We start from the raw sequence: 22,057 nt of genomic DNA, 5'->3' as shown, positions 1-22,057 counted from the left end.
GGGGGTCCTCTCCAAGAACAAGTGCTCTTAACTGTTGAGCCATCTCTTCAGCTCCTTGAGTCTTGCTGTGTTACTCCGATTAACCTCAAACTCATAGCAATCTCCCATGCCTATTGTTATTCATATGGCTTTTAGTAGTTGTGCTAGGGAAATCCATTCAGGTTAGAAGATGTGAGAAATAGGATCTAACTCAACAGTTTCTTGAAAAACAGCATATTTTATACTGTACCTATTGAGCGGGATTTTGCTGAGTGGGAGGCTGAAATGGGGAGTCTAGGAGAACAGATTTCTTGAACAGTATCTCCTTTGGAGGGGAAGTGACTGAAGCGTTGATCCACGGCATCTACATCTTCTTCATCAACAAGCAATGATGCTTTCATGATCTAAAAAAGTCAGTATCTATAGAATGACTATTTCCCACAAATTAAAGACCATAAAAGAAAAATGCAGTTTATATGAGCCAAACAAAACAAAACAAAACAAAAAGCTGTTTCTTTAAAGCCTGTGTCCAGAACAAGTACAGCATTTTTGTGACCACCACACCACTACACTACATGTGCCCAAAGGACTGGAGTCCTGCACTCTTTGCTTTGTATTTACCTGTTCCACCAGGTCCTGGCACACAGTGGTCCCTATTATTTGCTGAATAAATGATTTTAAAGTCAAGCATAAGCCAAAAGCTAAACACATTTTAAAAAAAAAGGCTGCAGCTAGAGGAAGAGAGAAATTCAGCATGCATTGACCATGTTTCTAAAGTGTCTACGTCTGAAATCCCAACACTACAAAGTTATGGTATTTAATAGAACTTAGTGTTGGTAGTTGATAAATTTGTTGTCTAAAGTCAAAGTAGTAAAGTGACAAAACTTGGCTGAGAAAACATATCTTTTGATTTTATGTAGTAAAAATAGAAATCATCTTTTCATCCTCAATATAAAGCTTCCTTACTGAATGGGAAAATGAGGCCTGTGACATTGGCCTATTTCCTTTTCCAGGAGATATTGAACTCTCAACAGTCTTAAGTGAATAATCAAAGAAGAGATATGATGTTATACAAGAGATTAAATATTAAGTTTGGCTTTCTGCCATAGTAAGGATGTGCCAGAACTTCACCTGTAAGACATGTGGATTAATTCCCAGTGAAGATGCAATGTGTGTTGAAGCAGACACAGGCTCCTGATCTTCAGGCACACTCTCTTCTAACACAGAATCCAAAACTGGCTCCTGGGTGATATCTACCATGTCACTGTCCAGTTCCACAACCCTCCCTAACTGCTCCACTTCTGGGCTCTGGCTCTGCAGACAGCAAAAACAAGAGAAGCAACATTAAAATAAGCCAAACAGATTCATGGTAGATCAGATAAACTTTACTCATAGTATGATCTAGAAATATTCTGCATGTTCCAAGAGATAAAAGCTAAGAGGGATTTAACATTAATTGTCTCTGTTAAGTATCTGGGACACAAAAAGGCTTATGGACTATCCTTTTGGAATTATCATAAGGCAGGGTCTACGATCTAAGTCAACGCCCAAACAGTGGTCTTCAGAGGCAAAGATTTATATCGTACCTCCCTTTGTTAGCAACTATAATTTCCTGATTTAGAGTGTCACCTTGCCCTCCCAATGACTTGGAGTTGGAGGTAATTGGGAAGAGAAAAGAGGCACAATTATTAAGCATAGGCACTCTCCCAAATTATACTTAGTCCACAAATAATTCCATTTTTTTTTTTTTATATTTAATGTGTTTGCTTGCTTGCATGTATGTACAAGGACCCTTGTGTGCCTGGTGCTAGAAAAGGCTAGAAGACGCCTTAGATGCACTGGCACTGGAGTTATAAATGGCTAGGAGCTACCATGTGGGTGGCTGGGATCCAAATCTGGGTCTCTTCAGCCCCAAACTTTACATTTCTTGTTTTGCTTTGTTTGTTTCTCAAGACAGAGTCTCTCTGTATACCCCGGCTGTCCTGGAACTTGCTTTGTAGACCAGGTTGGACTTGAACTCAGATCTGCCTGCCTCTGCCTCCCAAATGTTGGGACTAAAGGCATGCACCACCACTGCCCAGCTATAAGTCAATTTCTAGTTAATAGTTTTAGTTCTGGAATTTAATCTTTTAGGCGACTAGAGTAAGCTGTACAGTGTATGTGCAACCTTAGAGACATGAGGAAGGTCCACACTTAATTTCCCTAAAAGGATAAACAAGTAACAGTATTAAGGACATTTCCAATCGGGGAATAATCTTTTTATGTTTTAAAGAATCAAAAATTACATTTACGGGGCTGGAGATGGCTCAGTGGTTAAGAACATTGGCTGCTCTTCCAGAGGATCTGGGTTCAATTCCCAGCAACCACATGACAGCTCACAACTGTCTGTAACTCCGATTCCAGAGGATCTGAAACCTTCACACAGACAGGCAGGCAAAACACCAATCAGTGCTCATAAAATAAAATAGTTTTCAAAAGGTTACATTTACATTATAAAGCATTTTAAAGATAAATAATGGCAAAATAATTAACAATGGGCTAGGGAGATGGCTCAGTCAGTACCGTGCGAGGACCTGAGTTTAGATCCCTAACACCAATATAAGAAGTCAGTGGCTGTGGGGCACAAGCACAAGGCTCTCTGGAGCTTGCTGGCAAGCTAGCCAAGCCAAATGGTGAACACCAGGTTCAGTTAGAAACCTTGTCTCAAGATGTAAAGTGAAGAGTGATAGAAGAAGACACCCATCACCAACCCTCGGTCTCTATACATACCTGTACATGTGTACCACACACGCATACACACACACCACACATACAAGATAGCTTATGGTAAAAGGCTAATGCTTATAAAATGGAAGTGCACTATAAATTAACTAGTTCAAAACATATTTGTATCATATGTCCAAAACACACACAGAACCTAGTACAGTGTTAACAAGTGACTGCAACAATGTATGGAACATTTTCAAGACAAAAGATACTATTAAATATTTCTCTTACCAAGCTATAACTTACATATATGATGGCTGCACAATATTTGGCTGATTTTTTTCATGAGTGGCCTATTTTATGTTACATTTTAAATGAATGATGTTATATAGTAAGTCTTTTTTTTTTAAGACAAGGGTTTCAATGTCACTTAAGTTTTGCAGGGGCTGGAGAGATGGCTCAGTGGTTAGAATACTGGCTGATCTTACAGGGGACTCAGGTTTGATTCCTAGCACCCACATGGCAGCTAACACTGGTCTGTAACTACAGTTCCCAAGGGATCCAATGCCCTCTTCTGGCCTCTGAAGGTAATGCACACAAGGAGCACAGACACAGGCTAAACACCTAGAAATAAAAACATTTACATTTTTGTATCTTTATTAATTTATTTTGGAGACAATGTCTTACTATGTAGGCCAGGCTGGCCTTGAACACACATCCTGCTGTTTCAGGCTCCCCAGTGCCGAGGCATTACAGTTATATGTCACCACACTTGGCTGACAAAAGTTTTATGGACAAAAATACCCACTGTTAACCAACATTCTCAATTTCTTCTTTAACTGGACATTTACTATAGCTATTCCTCTATATGCATTTCTTTAACAATTATCCTTACTCAAAGAATGAGTGGTACCCACCCCACGAACAATTATAAAAAAACTGCATTAAGGTACAAGGTGTATTGCCACTGAAAGTGTAGACATTATCCAGAGACTGCTTTAACAAAACCAGGTAACGTCCCCAGAGCTCCCGTTCAAGGACACAGAAGGAAGGGTTGGACAACAGGCACTGCCAAACGACTTTCATGCTTTAAACCTGCAGGGACGGGAGCTCAGTGGTGAAGTAAAAACAATTCTGGAATGACGCTCCCGTGCTAATAATTATGGGAAAACTGTCACCCCGTAAGTTCCCTTTTCTTTAGACAGGGTCTCACTACGTAGTCCTAACTGCCCCGGAACTCACTATGTAGACCAGACTAGCCTCAAACTCAGAGATTCGCTCACCTGTGTCCCAAGTGCTAGGACTAGGTTTGGGGTACCACACCTAGCAACTACAACGCATTTGGGGAGCGATGGTACTGGGAATGTAAGCAAGAATCTTGTGCATGTTGTAAGCACATGCTAGGGTGAGCTACACCCTCAGCCAGAGTTCCCTTTCAACAAACATTACGATACTCCCCATCCTATCAGCAGGATACCATAGTGGTTTTGGCTTCCACAGTACCTGCTATTTCCTATTTAACATCATGTACCAAAATTTATTATAATTTCTTACATGTTTGATCTGCCAGGCAGTGAAGGCTTGAAAACAGGAATTATGGTAGATTGTTTTCTGAATCTAGTAACAAGCACATCAACTAATTAAGTTCCACATTCAATGAACCCATGCTTTGTGCTTTCTATCTAATACAGCATCTGGCACACAACAAAAAAAGCAACTTACCATAAAAGGACAAGGGCTGAGGACAGCTGGGTGAAGATGGAGGAAGAATGGTACCAACTTACTATACTGCTTAACACAGGGATAACCATGCACCAAGAAACCCTTACCCACAGCACTTGTAGGCAAAGTGGGAGGATTCTATAAAACACCAGATTAGAGACAAGGGGATCCAGGACACACTGACGAAAGAGTACTGAAGATCGACGTTTTCTGTGTTCCACCTTCCCACACAGCCATTAAAGGTAGATGACATTGCCTGGTGAGAAACAGCAATGTTCTGGGAATCCCCGTGCATGGACTTTAGTAGAATATACCTAAGAAATTTCAATAAACTACTCTAAAATAAATCTTTTAAGAAATCCTGGCCATGCGGTGGTAGTGCACGACTTTAATCCCAGCATTCGGGAGGCACAGGCAAGAGGACTCTGACTTCTAGAAACCCTGTCTTAGACAACAGGTTTTCAATTGTGAACCCTATCCTCGGTGTTTCAGATTATCATTTTATAGATAATTTCTATACGTAATATTGATAATGCACTGCTCTTGTATTTTGAGGAAGCCAAACATCTTGTCTTCAAGAGATTACACTGTAGGAAAAAGAAGTTAAGATGATGCCTAGTCAACTTTCCCCAGTAAATATCTTTCCTTCCCACAGATCTCAGGAGTTGTTTCTCCCCACTCTTCCTCAGCTTACAGCACTTTTATCATTCTGACTTCTGAAAACTAACTTTGAAGAAGTGTCTAGTCTGCTACGATTTCTCTTTCTCTCTTTTTTTCGATACAGGGTTTTTCTCTGTAGCCTTGGCTGTCCTGGAACTCGCTCTGTAGATAGATCAGGCTGGCATCAAATCACAGAGATCTGCCTGCCTCTGTCTCCAGAGCACTAGGATTAAAGGCATGCACCCAGCAACCGGCAAGAAAGGTTAATTTTTACACTCAAAAGAACTTTCTACATTTAATCAACATGGTCAGGACTTTAAATACATACTTTCTTAATTCCAAGGGAAAAGTAAAATAACTCAGCTGTTCTTAAATCTAAAAAATAAATAAATGACCAGCCCAAGATCAGATTTTAATATAGTTGATATTATGCCTTCAGCCAATTAATTTGGTCCAATATGACTACTATTGTTGTCCACTTCCAATAAAACTTGTCTTCTAACTGTAAAGAGTATTTTCACATAAGTTTTGTTTGAAAACTACCTGCCAATAATACTGTGTTCTCTTCAAAAGAAGTTAACACATTAGGGTCTCAAAGGCTTGTCTTTTATTTATACACTAAAAAAATTCTGTATGAGGAAATAAGTCTTAATTATATATTAGCTTATATTTGATGTTTAATAAGAAAATCAGTGCCGGGCAGTGGTGGTGCACACCTTTAATTCCAGCACTTGGGAGGCAGAGGCAGGTGGATCTCTGTGAGCTCAAGGCCAGTCTGGTCTACGGAATGAGTTCCAGGACAGGCTTCAAAGTGACACGGAGAAACCCTGTCTAGGGGAAAAAAAAAAGAAAAAAAGAAAATCAACATGTCTATTAATATATCTGAAAGAAAATTGTCACTTCTCTCTCTCCTCTCTCCTCCTCTCTCTCCTCTCTCTCTCTCTCTCTCTCTCTCTCTCTCTCTCTCTCTCTCTCCCCATGTTTAGAATAGTGTCCTTTTATTTCAAGTCACAGCATATACAAATCTTATATCCGAAATCCTGAATCCTGATACTTTTTTCCTGGAGTTGGGGGGGAGTTTTAAAATTGGGATTGTAGAGATGGCTCAGCAGTTAAGAGCACTTGCTACTCTCTCAGGAGACCCAGATTTCCAGTATCCACAGGGTGGCTCACAACCGTCCATAACACCAGTTCCAGGAAATCTGGTGCTTTCAGGTCTTGTACAGGCACAGGAATACAATAGATACACATATAGACATGCAGACAAAATATTCATACTTTTTTATTTTTAAACATTTCTTAGAATTTACTGACTGAACATGTTTTTGGGAAAGCTATCTTGACTTCTTGTTATTGAACTCAGGTTCATTTCAATTATAAGGTTGGGTAGAAGCTCCATTTACGTCTACCTGAGTGTCAAAGGTTTCAGGTCTTTCTGTTTCAAAATCTGCCCATACATCTCCATCAGCTGAGGAGAATTATTGAAAATTAAGTACGTCTGAACCCCATGGGAGTTCTATGGAACTGACTGAAGTGATGGCTGATCTAAGAACCAATGTCAAGCTCTCCAGACTGTTAATCAGTCGTCTGGAAACTGGAATCTCAAATCAGGAGCTTGAAACTATTAACTACAGAAAACAACTTTCCCACAGCAGCTTTAATTTACCTGCAGCCAAGGATGGTCTGTCAACATTTTCTCTCACCTAAAAGTTACAGAAGATCATACAAAATATATGTTCTGGTTGCTTTGTCATACCTGCTTTTTTAGGAGCAAAGGTGAGGTTTATAGACCCCTGGAAACAGGGACCTGAGACTACTGGATAAAAAGCAGTGTTGTATAAATGTGACCATTAAAATACAAACTTTCTTAAATAGCTCAAGAAACAACCTTCCATTTGTGCTATACTTGGAGGGTGGGAGTGGGGTTGAGGGAGTCCTCCATCAGACCTCAGGAGCACCTGATGGAAATCAGTCTCTCTGAGAAGAATGCAACAGTGTGATGTGTGACAATAGCAACTTTGACTCAAGAATGAAAAGAATGAATGTGCCATCTGTTCTCAGTGCATTCAGATAGTTCAGGTAGTTTCCTGCGCCAAGTAAAGCAACTAATATTAATAATTAGCCAGTCCCTCAAATGTCACGAGAACAGGAAAGAGTGCTCCAGAGCCCCATGTTGCTAACACACTAAGAGCAAAGTCTTCATAATGCTTAATGTAAACAAAACATCTTTCTCTCTCTCCCCCCTGCTCACTCACTGCCCATCAATTTCTCTCCCCCATAGTACCCCTGCTCACTCACTGTATTCTATTTGCCCAATCTGAGCCCTTACCAGCCCTGTCTTAGCTAGAACTCATCCTGAGACAGCTTTTGCTCTCAGTTTTGTGATGAGTCTTGCCTACTACACTGTCATTTCAGAAATTTAGATTTTTTTCCCCCTAGTGTTTGATTCTGGTGATTAAAGCTGACTACTAAATACCAGTATTACATAAATTTGTTCTGTTTAACTTCAGATGAAGCTTTTTTCCTGTCATATCTTTAATACCTTACATAATATGTTTATCAGCAGCAAGTAAAAAACAAAACAAACAAAACTCTATTTGATTCTGTTTTTTGAAAAGATTGCAAAAAAAATATGGGATGGGAGTCACACAGGCACAAAAAAGATAGATAAATAAAAAAATAACCATGTTTGCTCAGGCAGAGGCAGGCAGATCTCTGAGTTTACAAAGTGAGTTTCAGGACAGCCAGGGCTACACAGAGAAACCCTGTTTTAAAATAACAGGGGGAAAAAAAAGGGAAGAAAAAAACAAAAACCAAAAACAAACCAACCAACCAGACAAACAAAAGAACCATGTTCACTTACAGATTTCTTGAGAATGTCTTACCAGGTTGATCAGGCTGGCCTCAAACTCAGAGATCTGCCTTCCTCTGGCTTCATTTACAGATTTATTAGGAGAGGTTTTTAATGGGATTTTTTTTTTTTTTTTTTTTTTTCGAGATTTTCTTGTATTTGCGCTTTTTAGGTAGAGGTTTGCTCACAGAGATGCTAGCTCTGCTGAGTGTATTGTAAAGGATATTTTAAAAAGCACAAAGATTATAAAAGTCAGCCAGAAATGAATGGAACTAGAAAAAAATCATCCTGAGTGAGGTAACCCAAACCCAGAAAGACAGTCATGGTATGTACTCACTCATAAGTGGATTCTAGATATAAAATAAAGAACAATCAGACCACAACCCATAGAACCATGGAGGCTATATATATAGCATGGAGGTCCCTAGGACGACTGTGGTTTATAATAAATTTCAGTTTTACTCAATTATTGAAAAAAAAAAATAGCCAAATGAATGGAAACACATGAACTATGAGCAAAGGCTGAGGGGCCCCCAGCTGGAGCAGGCCCTCTGAATAGGTATGACAGTTGATTGGCTTGATTAGTTTGGGAGGCAACTAGGCAGTGGGACCAAGTCCTGTGCTCATTGCATGAGTTGGCTGTTTGAAACCTGGAGCTTATGCAGGGACACTTGGCTCAGTCTGGGAGGAAGGGACTGGACCTGCCTGGACTGAGTCTACCAGGTTGATCGCAGTCCTCGGTGGAGGATTTGCCCTGGAGGAGGTGGGAATGGGGGGTGGGCTGGGGGTAAGGGGAGGGGTGGGAGGGGGGTAAGGGGAGGGGGTGGGAGGGGGGAGAATAGGGGAACCCGTGGCTGATATGTAGAACTGAATGGTATTGTAAAATAAATAAATAAATAAAAATAAAGGAATAGTAAAACGTTTAAAAAAAAAAAAAAAAAAAAAAAAGTCAGCCAGGCATTGGTGGCGCATGCCTTTAATTCTAGCACTCTTAGGAAGCCAAAGCAGGCAGATCTCTAGGAGTTCAACAGAGCTAGTTCCAGGACCAGCCAAACCCTGTCTCGAAAAACCAAAAACAAAGAAAAAATCCTTAAAAGTCAACAGTTCCAACTTTCATGTTTATCATACCCTCCCCTTCCACTCTATACACATAAATGTGAACACACACAATATTCTCCAGAAAGTGCCTCCCCAGAAATTATTTAATAAATCATAAAAAAAAATCACACATTTGAGCAGCTGAAAGAATTGTAGCATGGAAAATCCCAAAAGTCCTGCTTTTAGCAGCTGAGAGGTAGAGGGTGTTTTACAAAGTCCCATAAACAACTCTTCTTGGAGGGAGTATGTCAGTAAGTTAAAAATATTTCTATAACTTGATTGAGTATAAATAACATCCAAATGAAAGTAAATCTCTTTACCAGTAGGCATTCAATTAATTTACAAACCTTTCCCTGTAAGGACAAAAAGTTTATACTGGTTTAACAATACTGAAAAAGGATATGATACAAATATTTGTAATAAACAACACAGTCCCTATTTTCTACACACTAAATAATTCACTTGCTTTTTAAAATTATCTATTTTCATAGAGATTATTAAAATACAGTATCATGGGTTTAATTGAAGTATAAGCCAACAACTTGAGAAAATGGAATTTAAAACTCTTATAGAAAGCTAATGGACTTTTAAAAAGCAATGGAGGTAAAGATCAAGATCAGACTGCACATCATGAAGTCAATACAAGTAGGATTGACTTTGCATCAACCCTACACAAGCAAAATGCTACCTCAAAAAAATTACAAGTCCAAATGAGAAAAATTGAGAATTACAATCTGTAGAAGAATGATCGAAACAGCAAGAGAATTCTTTAACTGCTGAGTAAACACTAGCAGCCCGTACCACCTCAGCCTCCCTTGTACGTGTCAGGTCCCAGGGTTGTGCAGCTGAGCAGCTGAGGGACTGCTCTGCCTTCTTTATCACTGTTCCATTCACATTCACTGTCCTTTCTCTACCTGAGGTGGAGCTGCAGGTTTGCCATTAAGAGCCATCTGGAAAGTGGCTGCCTGGCCTGCAGGGGGCAAAGGGGCAGTCTTCAACTTCTTTGAAGTAGTTTTGGGTGGGTGTTCCTCCTCCTCTTCATCAGAATCCTGAAGGCCATATTTAGAAAAATGGGAGACCTAAGAAGAAAAGAAACCCAGCAAAGTTAATTTTTAACAGTGCTTTCTTCCATAATATCTACCTTTGAAAAAAGACAAAAGGAGAGGTATTAAAACAGTTAAAGCAGGAGCCGGAGAGAGAGCTCAGCAATTTGAAAGTACTAGTTGGTCTTCCAGAGGACCCACATGTCAGCTCCTAAGTGTCTGTAAAACTCTAGCTCCAGGGGACCCAATACCCTGCTGTGCTTCCAAAGGCACAACACATAGAAATAAATAAATATAAATAAATTTTAAATAATTAAAGTAAAGCAAAATATTAATCAATGTGTTACTTTTCTATGATTTTGACAGCTTTCAGTGCACATAATAGTGGCTCAAAATTAAATTAGTATACACTATATAATATATATTACAATGAACCAGGTGTGGTGGTGTGCACCTTCAGTCTTAGCACTTCGGAGGCAGAGGCAAGTGGATCTACTTGAGGTTTGAGGCCAGCCTGGTATACAGAGCCAGTTCCAGGACAGTCAGGGCTACACAGAAAAACCCTGACTTGAAAAACCAAAACCAAAGGAAACCAAACAAAACACTAAGATTTAAAATGCAATCATCCATGGTTCTTGACATTTACTACTTAATTGTTCTCTACCTACACAAGGGCTTTCAATCAGCTAAATCATCCAACCAGCCTGTAAGAAGAAACCATTGGGTAAGATTATCTAGAACAAGTAACAGCCAACCTCCCACTTTCAAAAGTGTTTAGAAGTAAAAATGACAAGGTCAGTGAGATGGATGGATGGATGGCTCAGAAGGTAAAGGTACCTATTGCCAAGTCTGACAATCTGATTTTGATCCCCAGGACCCTGGTATAGGTACAGAGAATAGACTCCCATAGGTTGTCTACTGACATGTGGTTGTACACTGTGACATCTTCTGTAACTCCCGCCCCCACCACACACACAAGAATTGTTGTATTTATCAGAGCTGGGAGATGGCTCAGTTGGTAAAGTGTTCACCATGTAATCATGAGTACCTGAGTCCAGCAGATCCTCCCCCTACCCCAACAAAAAGAAGCTAGGCATAGCCACCATAACTACAATCCCAGCACTGCAGAGGCAGAGGCACTTGGGCCTTGGTGCTGGCCAGCCAGTCTTCCAGGATTAGAGACCTTCAGGTTCAGTTGTTACTTCAGGTTCTGTTGACTATTTCAAACAAAAAGATGAATTGGGTGTAGTGGCGTATGCCTTTAATTCTAGCATTAAGATAGAAGCAGACAGATTTCTGTGAGTTCAAGGACAGTACCTACAAACCCAGCTGCAGGTCAGCCAGGGATACAGTGAAACCGTCTCACAAAAATAAAACATGATAAGGTAAAGAGCAACAGAGGAAGACACCTGACATTGATACATACACTCACAAAGTGTTTTTGAAGACCTACTTTACAAAGAGACAAAGATTTCTTATGAATTCATTTAATGAGGCCAAAAGTTGGAACTGGGATAAGTAACTATACCTTAAACACCCAAGAACCAGTTTCAGGTCGGTACTCCTTGAATTGGGCTCCCTGCTTCCTTGAGACTGCTTCCAATCTCCCCTCGTAGTTGATATCAGCAAGTCGATCTGGACTCTTTATTAAACACCGGGATGTTTTATCTGTTGGCCAAACTCCATCCAACGTAACTTCAGCCTTTCTGTGAAGTGTAAACAGGCAAAATAGAAATGATTTACACTTATAAATGGAAATGTAACCTCTATGGAAGCCTGAGGCTTTCCCTAAAAGACTAATAATAGAACTACAATGAATGTGACCCAGTTATACCACTCCTGGTCATATATATACTTGAAGAACTATAGGCACACAATAACCAAGATGTGATACCAGCCTAGATATCTATAATTGATGAATGGATAAAAGTGGTATATACACAAACAGATGTTTTTCCCCCTCAGATAAAGAAAAAACATAGTGAGACCCACTATGAGATCCAACTAACACCACTATAAATAGCACAGATAGGTCTGAGACTGGATATGGAGGTTCCTGCCTTTAAGTCCAGCACTCAGGAGAGAGAAACAGAGGGCAGTCAGGTCTACAAAGGAAGTTCCAGGCCAGCCTGGGTTACAGAGTTAGATACTACCTGAAAAAACAAACAAGGGGGATGGAGACGGCTCAGGGGTTAAGATCACTGGGTACTGTAGAGGAAAATTAGAATCACTGTATCTGGGGTAAACATTAGCATGAGACAATTGTTTTCTCTGTATCTAGAGTAAACTTCAGAATGTTTTCCTGAAGTAGTTGGACCTTGAAGTGATTGTTCTCTGTTATCTAACAGCTGTTTTTCTGAAGATCACAGCCTTTTCACGACTTTGGTATAGTCCTGGCACACCAGGAGCATCTTGCATTATTATGTACTGCAAACAATACACAATCAGGACTAAAGTTACAGGAGTGTGATGCTTTCCTTCAGAAAACATATAGAGTAGACCAGGGGCTTTGGTATGAGGAACCTGTTTTACCCAAAAATCAACTTCTGTGTAACAGTCAATAAATGTGCTTTTTGCATAGCTGTTCAAGGTTCAGCTCCTTGAAACTGCTCCTCCCTGTGCCACAGAGCCTGAACTGCATCTTGGAGTGACTCTCCTTCTTTGATCGTCACACAAAACACAGAACACTGACAGGTACTTTTTCCAGAAGACTTGGGTTCAATTCCCAAAACACATTAGCTGATAACTATCTATAATTCCAGTTCCAGGATATCTCAAACCCCCTTCATGGGCCACTGCATGCATATGATACAAAGACATACATGCAGTCAAAACATTCATATGGATAAAATAAAAATAAATTTAAACAATTAAAACCAAATTAATAACAACAACAAAAATACCAACATAGAGGGAGAGAGGAAAGGAAGGAGGAAGTGAACATTCTGCAGGTGTTTCAAAACTTGCGTCTTGAGGTTGGAAATGACTCCATGATTAAGAATCCATACTTCAGCAGGGCAGTGCTGGCAGCACACACCTTTAATCCCAGCACTCAGGAGGCAGAGGCAGAGGCAGGCGGATCTCTGTGAATAGCCAGCCTGGTCTACAGAGCTAGTTCCAGGATAGCTAGGGCTGTTACAGAGAAACTCTGTCTCAAAAAAAAAAAAAAAAAAAAAAAAAAAAAAAAAACAAACAAACAAAACAAACAGAAAATAACAACAACAAAAGAGTGCATACTGCAGGGGAAGAAAATCGGCTTAATGGTTAAGAGCACTGGTTACTATTCCAGAAGACCAGGGTTTGCTTCTCAGTACACATGACAGCTAACAATGGTCTGTAATTCCAGTTCCAGGGGATCTGTCACAGCTTCTTCTAACCTGAGAACACCACGTAGGAGTGTAGTATACAGACATATGTGTAGCCAAAATACCACACACATATTTAAAAAAAAAAAAAAAAGAGCACACACTCCCAGCACCCATATCAAGCAGCTCACAACTGCCTGTAATTTCAGATCCAGAGGGAAGTAATGCCTCTGGCCTTCTCAGGCACGTGCACTCACATAAACAAACTCATAAGTACACACAGCTACACAGTGACCTCCAAAGTAGTTAAAGAGCTTAAGACGGCATCACTTCTATCTGAACTAATTCAAAATAGTTCTAGAGTAAGACGGCATTCATTTAAAGTATTACCAGCTTTTTACAGTCTGATTTTAGTAACACTGAAGTGTAGGTCACAAATGTGCTACTCTACTTAACAGCCAGTGTGCTGGAGATGCAGCTTACTAGAGCCTGCCCAGATAAACAAGAAACAAAAACAATACTTCTTATTCATTAGCTTTTAATAAAATAATAGATACATTTTTTTTTTCTCTTTTTTGAGACAGGGTTTCTCTGTGTAGCTTTGGCTGTCCTGGAACTCACTCTGTAGACCAGACTGGCCTCAAACTCACAGGGATCTACGTGGCTCTGCCTCCTGAATGCTGGGATTAAAGGTGTGAGTCACCATCGCCCAGCATAAATTACTTTTTATGTGTAAATGTGTCTTGAATATGGTAAATTAAAAGTGAATATTGATACAACTGTCATAATGTATCTTCTATCAGTCTCAGGGTTCAGGTCCTATGTCCTCATTTAAATGCCTTTTACCTAGGACAGGGATTAGCATATGATTATGTAGATGATTTTAAGGTTACTTTTTTTATTGTGGCAAAAAAGTTAATATGAAATTTATCATCTTAACTAGTCTAACCAGATACTTCAGTACTGTGAAGACTATTTAGAGCCGAGGTCATGCTGCAGAAGAAGCAAGCAGTGGTGCTAGAGATGAAACTCAGGGCCTCATTCATGCTAAGAACATGTTCTACAACTGAGCTACACCCTCACCCTCTGTTCTGCTTTAAAATAACAGTAACAATGTAATGTGTACGTGCGTGCACCGTGATGTTCATGTGCAGGTCAGAGGACAACTTGAATGAGTTTGTCCCCTCTCTTTTCAGTGTAGGTCCCAAGGATTGAACTTAGGTCATTAGAAGCAAGCACCTTTACCCACTAAATCATCTCTCAGAGCCTCCATTCTGCTTTTACTGAACATTTTATTCTAGGCTCTTATAGCAATAAAAAGTATGTTTAAAAAAAGATTATTCACATTGCTGGGCAACCTATTTCCAAAAGAGTCTTGTAAACCTGAAACTCCGTATCGACTAGCTATGGTTTGTGTACTCCTTAAGGCTTCAGGTGCTAAAATCTTCCTTAGAATGCAGGCAAAAGGGGACCCTTGGGCTTCTGGGAAGAGTTCTGACTAGACAGAATCATTACAGTGGAGCTCTCTTAACTGAATCCCTTTGTCTTTATAAGGAAGAGAGAAAGCAGGTGGTTACACATTCATACCTGTACTTCCTGTCTCTTGCCATGTGGTACCCTATACTTCCTCAGGACTGGGAAGAAAACCATCAAATGTAGTTACTTGATCTTGGACCCTCCAAACAAGCATTCTTTTCTCAAGACTCAATTTATATATTGTGTTATTGGCAATGGAAAATTAATACAGCAATTAATTCCCCATTTCTCTTTCCCTGTAGTTCCTTGTAATTACTATTCTACTTTGTTTCTATTAACAGTATTTATCTTCTTGTGACTGTTTATTTCACTTAGTATAATATTAAGGTTCATCCATACTAAATATGTCAGAATTTCCTCCCTTTTGTTATTTCTGGTTTTTAGAAAAAGGTTATTATACTCTCCCCCCACCCCCCAAGACATGGTTTCTAAGTGTGTAGCATTGGCTACCCTGGAATTCAGAGATTTGCCTGCCTCTGTCCCAAGTCCTGGGATTAAAAAAAAAAAAGGTTCTTGTTATAGCCCCAGATAGACTGCAAATCCCAGGCTGGCCTCAGGATCTTTCTGATTCCAAATTACCTCCTTTCTTTATAAGGCTGAATAATAATTCCTTGTACGTACATGCCACACTTTATCGATTCATCCATTAACGTTCTTAGCAACCTATGAATCATGAACACATGTAAAATATTTCATGATCCTACTGTCAATCTTTTTCTAAAAAAGATTATTTTGTTTTGCCTTCACCCCCTACTCCCAACCCCCATTATTGTCAATTCTTTGGGAAACACAACTCTGTACTGGGGTTCTGCAAATGTGAATTCAACCAATAATCTATTAATTCAGAAGACGATGGGTGTAGTAGCACAAAACAATATTACAGTACTTTGGAGGTTAAAGCAGGACTACCACGAATTGAGGCCAAGCTGGGGTACATTCTGAATTGAAGACCATACAGGGCTGTAGTGTGAGACCTTGTCTAACCCCCACCCCAAGCAATATATGGCAATAAAAAGGCCTAAGACAAAGCAAAGGTTAAAATCTCACAGTAAAATAGTTAAGTGAATGCCAGGCGGTGGTGGCACACAGCTTTAATCCCAGCACTTGGGAGGCAGAGCCAGGAGGATCTCTGTGAGTTCAAGGCCAGCCTGGTCTATAGAGTGAGTTCCAGGACAGGCACCAAAACTACAAGGAGAAACCCTGTCTCAAAAAAAAACAAACAATCCTCCCCTCCCAAAAAAAGTTAAGTGAACAAGAGGAAATACAGAAAACAACCAAACACCTTTTTGGGGTTGGTGCTCAATGGCAAATTGACTGCCAGTATGTATGAGGCCCTGGTTTAATCCCTAGCTCTGAAAAGCAAAATTAAACCAAAGCAAAAGAAAATTTCCAGTGTTGAAAGTTCCTGAAGCAGCACCTGGACATTACAGTTAGGGAAAAGGTATGAGTCCTAAAGTGACAGTATATCATTACCACTTATACATTCAAATAAAAGTAAAGAAACAATTACAATTTATAGCAAGTTTATAAAAAAAAATCCAATAGTTTGTTATTTTCAATATGTAAATAAATTCATACCTATTTAGCCCTTCACCCACAGGTGGCTTTTGGTTATCATCTACATAGACAATAACTTCTTTCCTTCGGATATGCACAATATCATCCAAATTTAGATTTGTCAAATTCACATCTCCTTCGAAATAGATTGAGCCATACCCTAAAATTCAAAGCAAATAGTTAAAAAGATCTTATATAAAAGGAGCAAAACCTTTTAATCTGTAGTGATTAGCAAGAAGAATACGCATCCTGTAATATCAGTATTTTAAACCTTCCAGAAATTCATCAAGTGGCTTCCTGCCTCCTAAATATGGCAAGAACGGGAAAGAGGAATGGCATTACATTGTTATCAGATGTAACACCTCCAGTTTACATTTTTGCTAGCCTCAAATCTTCCCAAGTATCTGCACTGCTGCTCTATGAACAACTTGGTTCCCAGTCTGCTACGTAAATTAAAATACTTGAGCCCTTTTAAAATATAGTATCACAAAGTAAATTTGTTCAAAGAAAATTATCTGTAACAATTAATAGTATGAAACTGAACTAAAGTATTAAAATTAATATACCTTGGAAGTTTTTTTGTTTTGAGCTGAGGACCGAACCCAGGGTCTAGCCAACGCTCTACCACCTAGCTAAATCCCCAACTCCAACCTTAAAGTTTTTTTTTAATTCTGAAGAATTATAACGAAACAAATAATTATAAGACTCAAACAGGTATGTCTAAGCCCCCAAATGTTACATAGTTCCAGTTTTCTTTGCTTTGTTACTTGTCAATATTTCTATTCTTCAAAGTCAAGGAGGAACTAAATACAGGAAAAAACAGACTCTAAAATCAAGTGCTGCCCTTAATTACAAAAGCAAGATGCAATCTCTGAGTTACATACTCACTGCTAAACTCACACCTACCTTTACGACCAATGGTGAAGTCAGAAACAATGCATTCTCCCTTTTCATTGGTAATTTTAGCAAGGTCATCCATAGATGGAATTGTATAGTAACCAACTTTTGTGAGAACAATGCCTGTGCCAAAAGTCAGAAAATATTGTGATTATCCTGGGTAGAACAGTTCTTAGTAATATTCATTTTACTTTCATATAAAAAAATGTTTCTATCAAAAAAAAAATGTTTCTATCACCTGGCAATATTAGTACACACCTTTAATCCCAAAACTCAGGAGGCAGAGGCAGGTGGATCTTCAAGTAAAATAAAATAAAATAAAATAAATAAATAAATAAATAAATAAATGAGTAAAAATTTCTATGAAACAAGTTTGGGTTTTTGTTTTGATTTTTCTTGAGACTGGGTCTGATGCATCACAGTCTGGCCTTCAAGTTACTATGAAGCTGAGACCCTGAGTCTCTGAGCCTCTTTTCTCCATCTACTGAGTGCTGAACTTAGGATGCAGACACAGAAGGATCACTGAAAATTCTGAGAAAACATGAGCAAAACTCCTACTCCATCCCCCCCATAAAAGAAAAACAAGCCGGGCAGTGATGGGGCACGCCTTCAGTCCCAGCACTTGGGAGGCAGAGGCAGGCGATCTCTGTGAGTTTGAGGTCAGCCTGGTCTACAGAGCAAGGTCCAGGACAGGCATCAAAACTACACAGAGAAACCCTGTCTTGAAACGACCCCCCCACCAAAAAAAAGAAAAAAGAAAAACAAAAACATTTAAAATGTAATGAAGTCTACTTAACTTTGCTTAACCTAAAATTTATAGATTTTTTTTTACTATAGAGCCCTCTTTTTAAATGGGTACATACCACAATATGGTAGGTAGTCGATAGACCACACTACACTTGAATTTAAAGTTAGGTAGAAAGGATATAAAAAGTGAGCTCTTGGGCTGGAGAGATGGCTTGGGGGTTAAGAGTGCTGACTATTTTTAAAGAGGACCTGAGTTCCATTCCCAGCACCCACATGGCAGCTCACACCTGTCTGAAACTCCAGTTTCAGGAGACCCTGACACCCATGGCAAAAACACAAATGCACATAAAAATAAAAAAATAAAATATATTTAAAAAAAAGTGAGCTCCTCTGACTACATCATTAATTATAAAGTAAACTATTTCAAATTTATAAAACATGTGACTCTGACCTGCTGGATGTATATGGTAAGCGTTATTTTCTATTTCCTCTCGGTCATCTTGCAATGATTCATCATGGAAAGACGTTTCTTCACTGCTTCCTTCAAGTCCATTGCGCAAAGCAGCACGCATGTTCAAAGCCACAATGGTATCTTCCACACTGCTGCTGCTGTTATTTTTGTTTCCGGCACTCTCTGGGGTTTGAGGGATGGGTTTGGCAATAGGGTTAGTGTAAAAACGTGATACAAAAGAGTCATCATCTCCATCCTGCTGATGGTTTTCATCAACAGGTTTGCTCAGGAAGCTAAATCTGAAAAGAGAGAAAAAAATAGTAACACCTTAGTCCCTAGCAACAGTAATAACAATGACAGCAGTTAATCTTTATTAAGTTTATGACACTACTCTGGACAATTTAATAAATTTAAAATTAATCCTTATAAGCCGGGCGGTGGTGGCTCACGCCTTTAATCCCAGTACTTGGGAGGCAGAGGCAGGTGGATCTCTGTGAGTTCGAGGCCAGCCTGGGCTACAGAGCGAGATCCAGGAAAGGCGCAAAGCTACACAGAGAAGCCCTGTCTCGAAAAACCAAAAATAAATAAATAAATAAATAAATAAATAAAAATAAAATAAATAAATAAATAAAATCCTTATAGTAATCCCGTGAAATAGATTTAACTACTGTCTCTAATTTATAAACAAGAAAATGGAGGCAAAATAATATCATCACAAAGTTGTGAGTACTAACTAGAGTTGAGGTTTTAAAACAGAAAATGTTGGGCTGGAGAGATGGCTCAGTAGTTAAGAGCATGTACTGCTTTTTTAGAGGACCTGGGTTCAATTCCCAGCACCCACATGGTGGCTCACAACTATTTAACTCCAATTCTAGGGGATCTGATACCCTTATCCTGGTCCACTCAGGTACCAGGCACACAAGTGGTATATAGACATACAAGCAGCCAAAACACCCATGCACATAAAAAAAAACAACCACCAAACCAACTCCAAAAAATCTAGCTCTAGATTTAATGGCCTTAACTGCTCATTTTCAAAGGAATGAATCTGAATACTCCCCTCTTGCTGTGTGGGTGTGTTCTAGGGATCAAACTTAGGTCACCAGGCTTGATGATTAAAAACCTTTTACTCCTTGAGCCATCCTACCAGCCTGTCAAATCTTTGACTAAAACAAACACAAAAATAAATGACTAGTGGTTAATGTCAAGATAAAACACCAAAAGAAATTTTAAACTGGGTTGGAGCGATGACTCAGCTTTTATGAGCACTGGCTGCTGTTCCAGAGAGGCCCAGGGTTTGATTTCCAGCACTCACAGGAAGCTATCAACAGCTGTAACTCAGTTTCAATGGATCCCAAAAGACACACAATGCACATACATACTTGAAGGTTAAAGATTCATACACATAAAATTTAACAATCTCAAAATTTGAATTTAAACTTTAATAGTATAAGCACAAGAGGTTTGGAAATATTTTAATGCGATATCTAATTACAATTTTAAAAAAGGCCCATATAACCTTTATATGTTCACTAATGGAGAACTAATTAAATTATCTTATATTCACCACAATGACCATCAAACCATTAAGAATGAAGAGGTAAGCCAGATGTGGTGGAGTACATTAAAATCCCAGCACTCAGGAGGCAGGGGCAGGTGGATCTCTGTGAGTTCTAGGCCAGCCTGGTCTACAGAGATTTCCAGGACAGTCAGGGCTACACAGAGAAACCCTGTCTTGGGGTTGGGGTTGGGGGGAGGGTAGGATATGAGGAGGTAGGGCTGACAAGAGGGCTCAGTGGGGAAAACATAGACTAAATAATCCAAGTTTAATCCCTGGGACCTATATGGTGGAAAGAGCTAACCAACTGTTGCGGAATATTACTTTAACTGTATAATGGCGTGTTACATTTGTTTCTGCTGCTTTTGTTAACAGTGCAGAGATGTGTTACATTTGTTTGATGAAATGAAATTAACCTGGGGTGAGGAGGCTGAGTCAGCAACTTGCTGACAGGAAGTGTGAGGAGGAACGAAGTGTAGCAAAGGTTCTTTAGTGGGGGGCTGAGCAGGATGGCTACTTGTCATTCAGCCTCTCGAGGATTGAAGCAGGATATAGAAGGACAGAGACTGAGATAGTTTGTTTTAGCAGCCTTGATAGAGCTGGTGCCTGAGGGAACAGATTTCCCACCTGGCTGAAGCTGCTGCTGGTAGCTGTGGAGTTGCAACTGCCGGTTGGGACAGCAGTTGCTTAGGGTGCAGCCACTGTATTGAATGCAAAACAACAACCAACTCTACTCCTGGGATTGTAAATGCATACCGTCATCACTGGCTGTTTCATTCACTTATTGTTTGTTTAGTTGAAACAGGGTCTCTCTACATAGTCATGGCTATCCTGAAAATCCCCATGTTGATTAGACTGTCCTCAAACTCAAGGGATCCACCTGCCTCTGCCTCCAAGTGCTGGATTAAAGGTGTACCACTATGCTTGGACATTTTTTTTTTTTAATTTAAAAATTCACTGTTATAATACATCTGAGTATTTTGTCTACGTGAATGTATGTGCATCACATACATGCTTGGTGACTACAGAGGTCATAAAAGACACTAGATCCCCAGGAACTGGAGTTATAGGCAGCTATGAGACACCATGTGGGTGCTGAGAACCAAACTCAGGTCCTCTGTAAGAGCAATAAGTGTTTTCAATGAACACCTCTCCAAGCCCCCACTTACTCATTCTAATATTATTTATTTTTATTTTATGTGCATGAGTGTTTTGCTACTATGTACATATGTGTACAACATGCATACGTGGTGCCCACAGGATCCTCTGGAACTAGTTAGGGATGGTTTTGAGTCAGTCACCATGTAGATGATGAGAACCGAACCTCAGTCCTTTGCAAGAGCAGCCAGTGATCTTAACTGTTAAGCTATTTTGCCAGACAGTTTTATTTTATTATGAGGGTCCTTGGGCTCAATAAAGTCCTGGTGCGTGCGTGCGTTCTTTCTTTCTTTCTTTCTTTCTTTCTTTCTTTCTTTCTTTCTTTCTTTCTTCTTTCTTTCTTTCTCTCTCTCTCTCTTTCTCTCTCTTTCTTTTTCTTTCTTTCTTTCTTTCTTTCTGTCTTTCTCTCTCTCCTCCCCCTCTCTCTCCTCTCTCTCTCTCTCTCTCTCTCTCTCTCTCTCCTCTCTTCTCTTCCTTCTCTTCTCTCCTCTCTTCTTCTTTCTTTTTCTTTCTTTTTTTTTTTTTTTTGAGACAGGGCTTTTCTGTGTAGCCCTGGCTATTCTGGAACTCACTCTCCAGACCAGGCTGGCCTCGAACTCAGGAGTCACCTGCCAGGATTAAAGGCGTGTGTCACCAGTGCCTGGCAGAGCTCCAATAATTTTAAGGTTTAAAGTACTCAAGAAGTAAGAACATCTAGGGCCCCTGAACTACAGTACTTCCATATAACATTTGTCAATCTTTATAAAGTTAGAATCTTTTAAAAGAAAACAGGGTGGATGTGGTGGCGCA

At 39.6% G+C, this 22,057-nt stretch overlaps 1 protein-coding gene across 1 annotated transcript in view; it reads right to left on the bottom strand.

The window, feature by feature from the left end:
* The window catches only part of Nup98 (nucleoporin 98 and 96 precursor), a 98,689-nt gene that overhangs the window by 22,311 nt on the left and 54,321 nt on the right, over window positions 1–22,057 (bottom strand). The window contains 7 exon segments of the mRNA XM_028889159.2: window positions 230–383; window positions 1,111–1,293; window positions 9,931–10,095; window positions 11,588–11,765; window positions 16,479–16,617; window positions 17,364–17,477; window positions 18,553–18,851. Of these exon segments, the coding sequence (XP_028744992.1) occupies window positions 230–383; window positions 1,111–1,293; window positions 9,931–10,095; window positions 11,588–11,765; window positions 16,479–16,617; window positions 17,364–17,477; window positions 18,553–18,851 (1,232 nt within the window).

Source organism: Peromyscus leucopus, chromosome 1 (assembly GCF_004664715.2).
Source record: "Peromyscus leucopus breed LL Stock chromosome 1, UCI_PerLeu_2.1, whole genome shotgun sequence".
NCBI classification, from domain to species: Eukaryota; Metazoa; Chordata; class Mammalia; order Rodentia; family Cricetidae; genus Peromyscus; species Peromyscus leucopus.
Note: the sequence above shows the minus strand (reverse complement) of the source record. Positions and strands in the feature narration are given on the sequence as shown.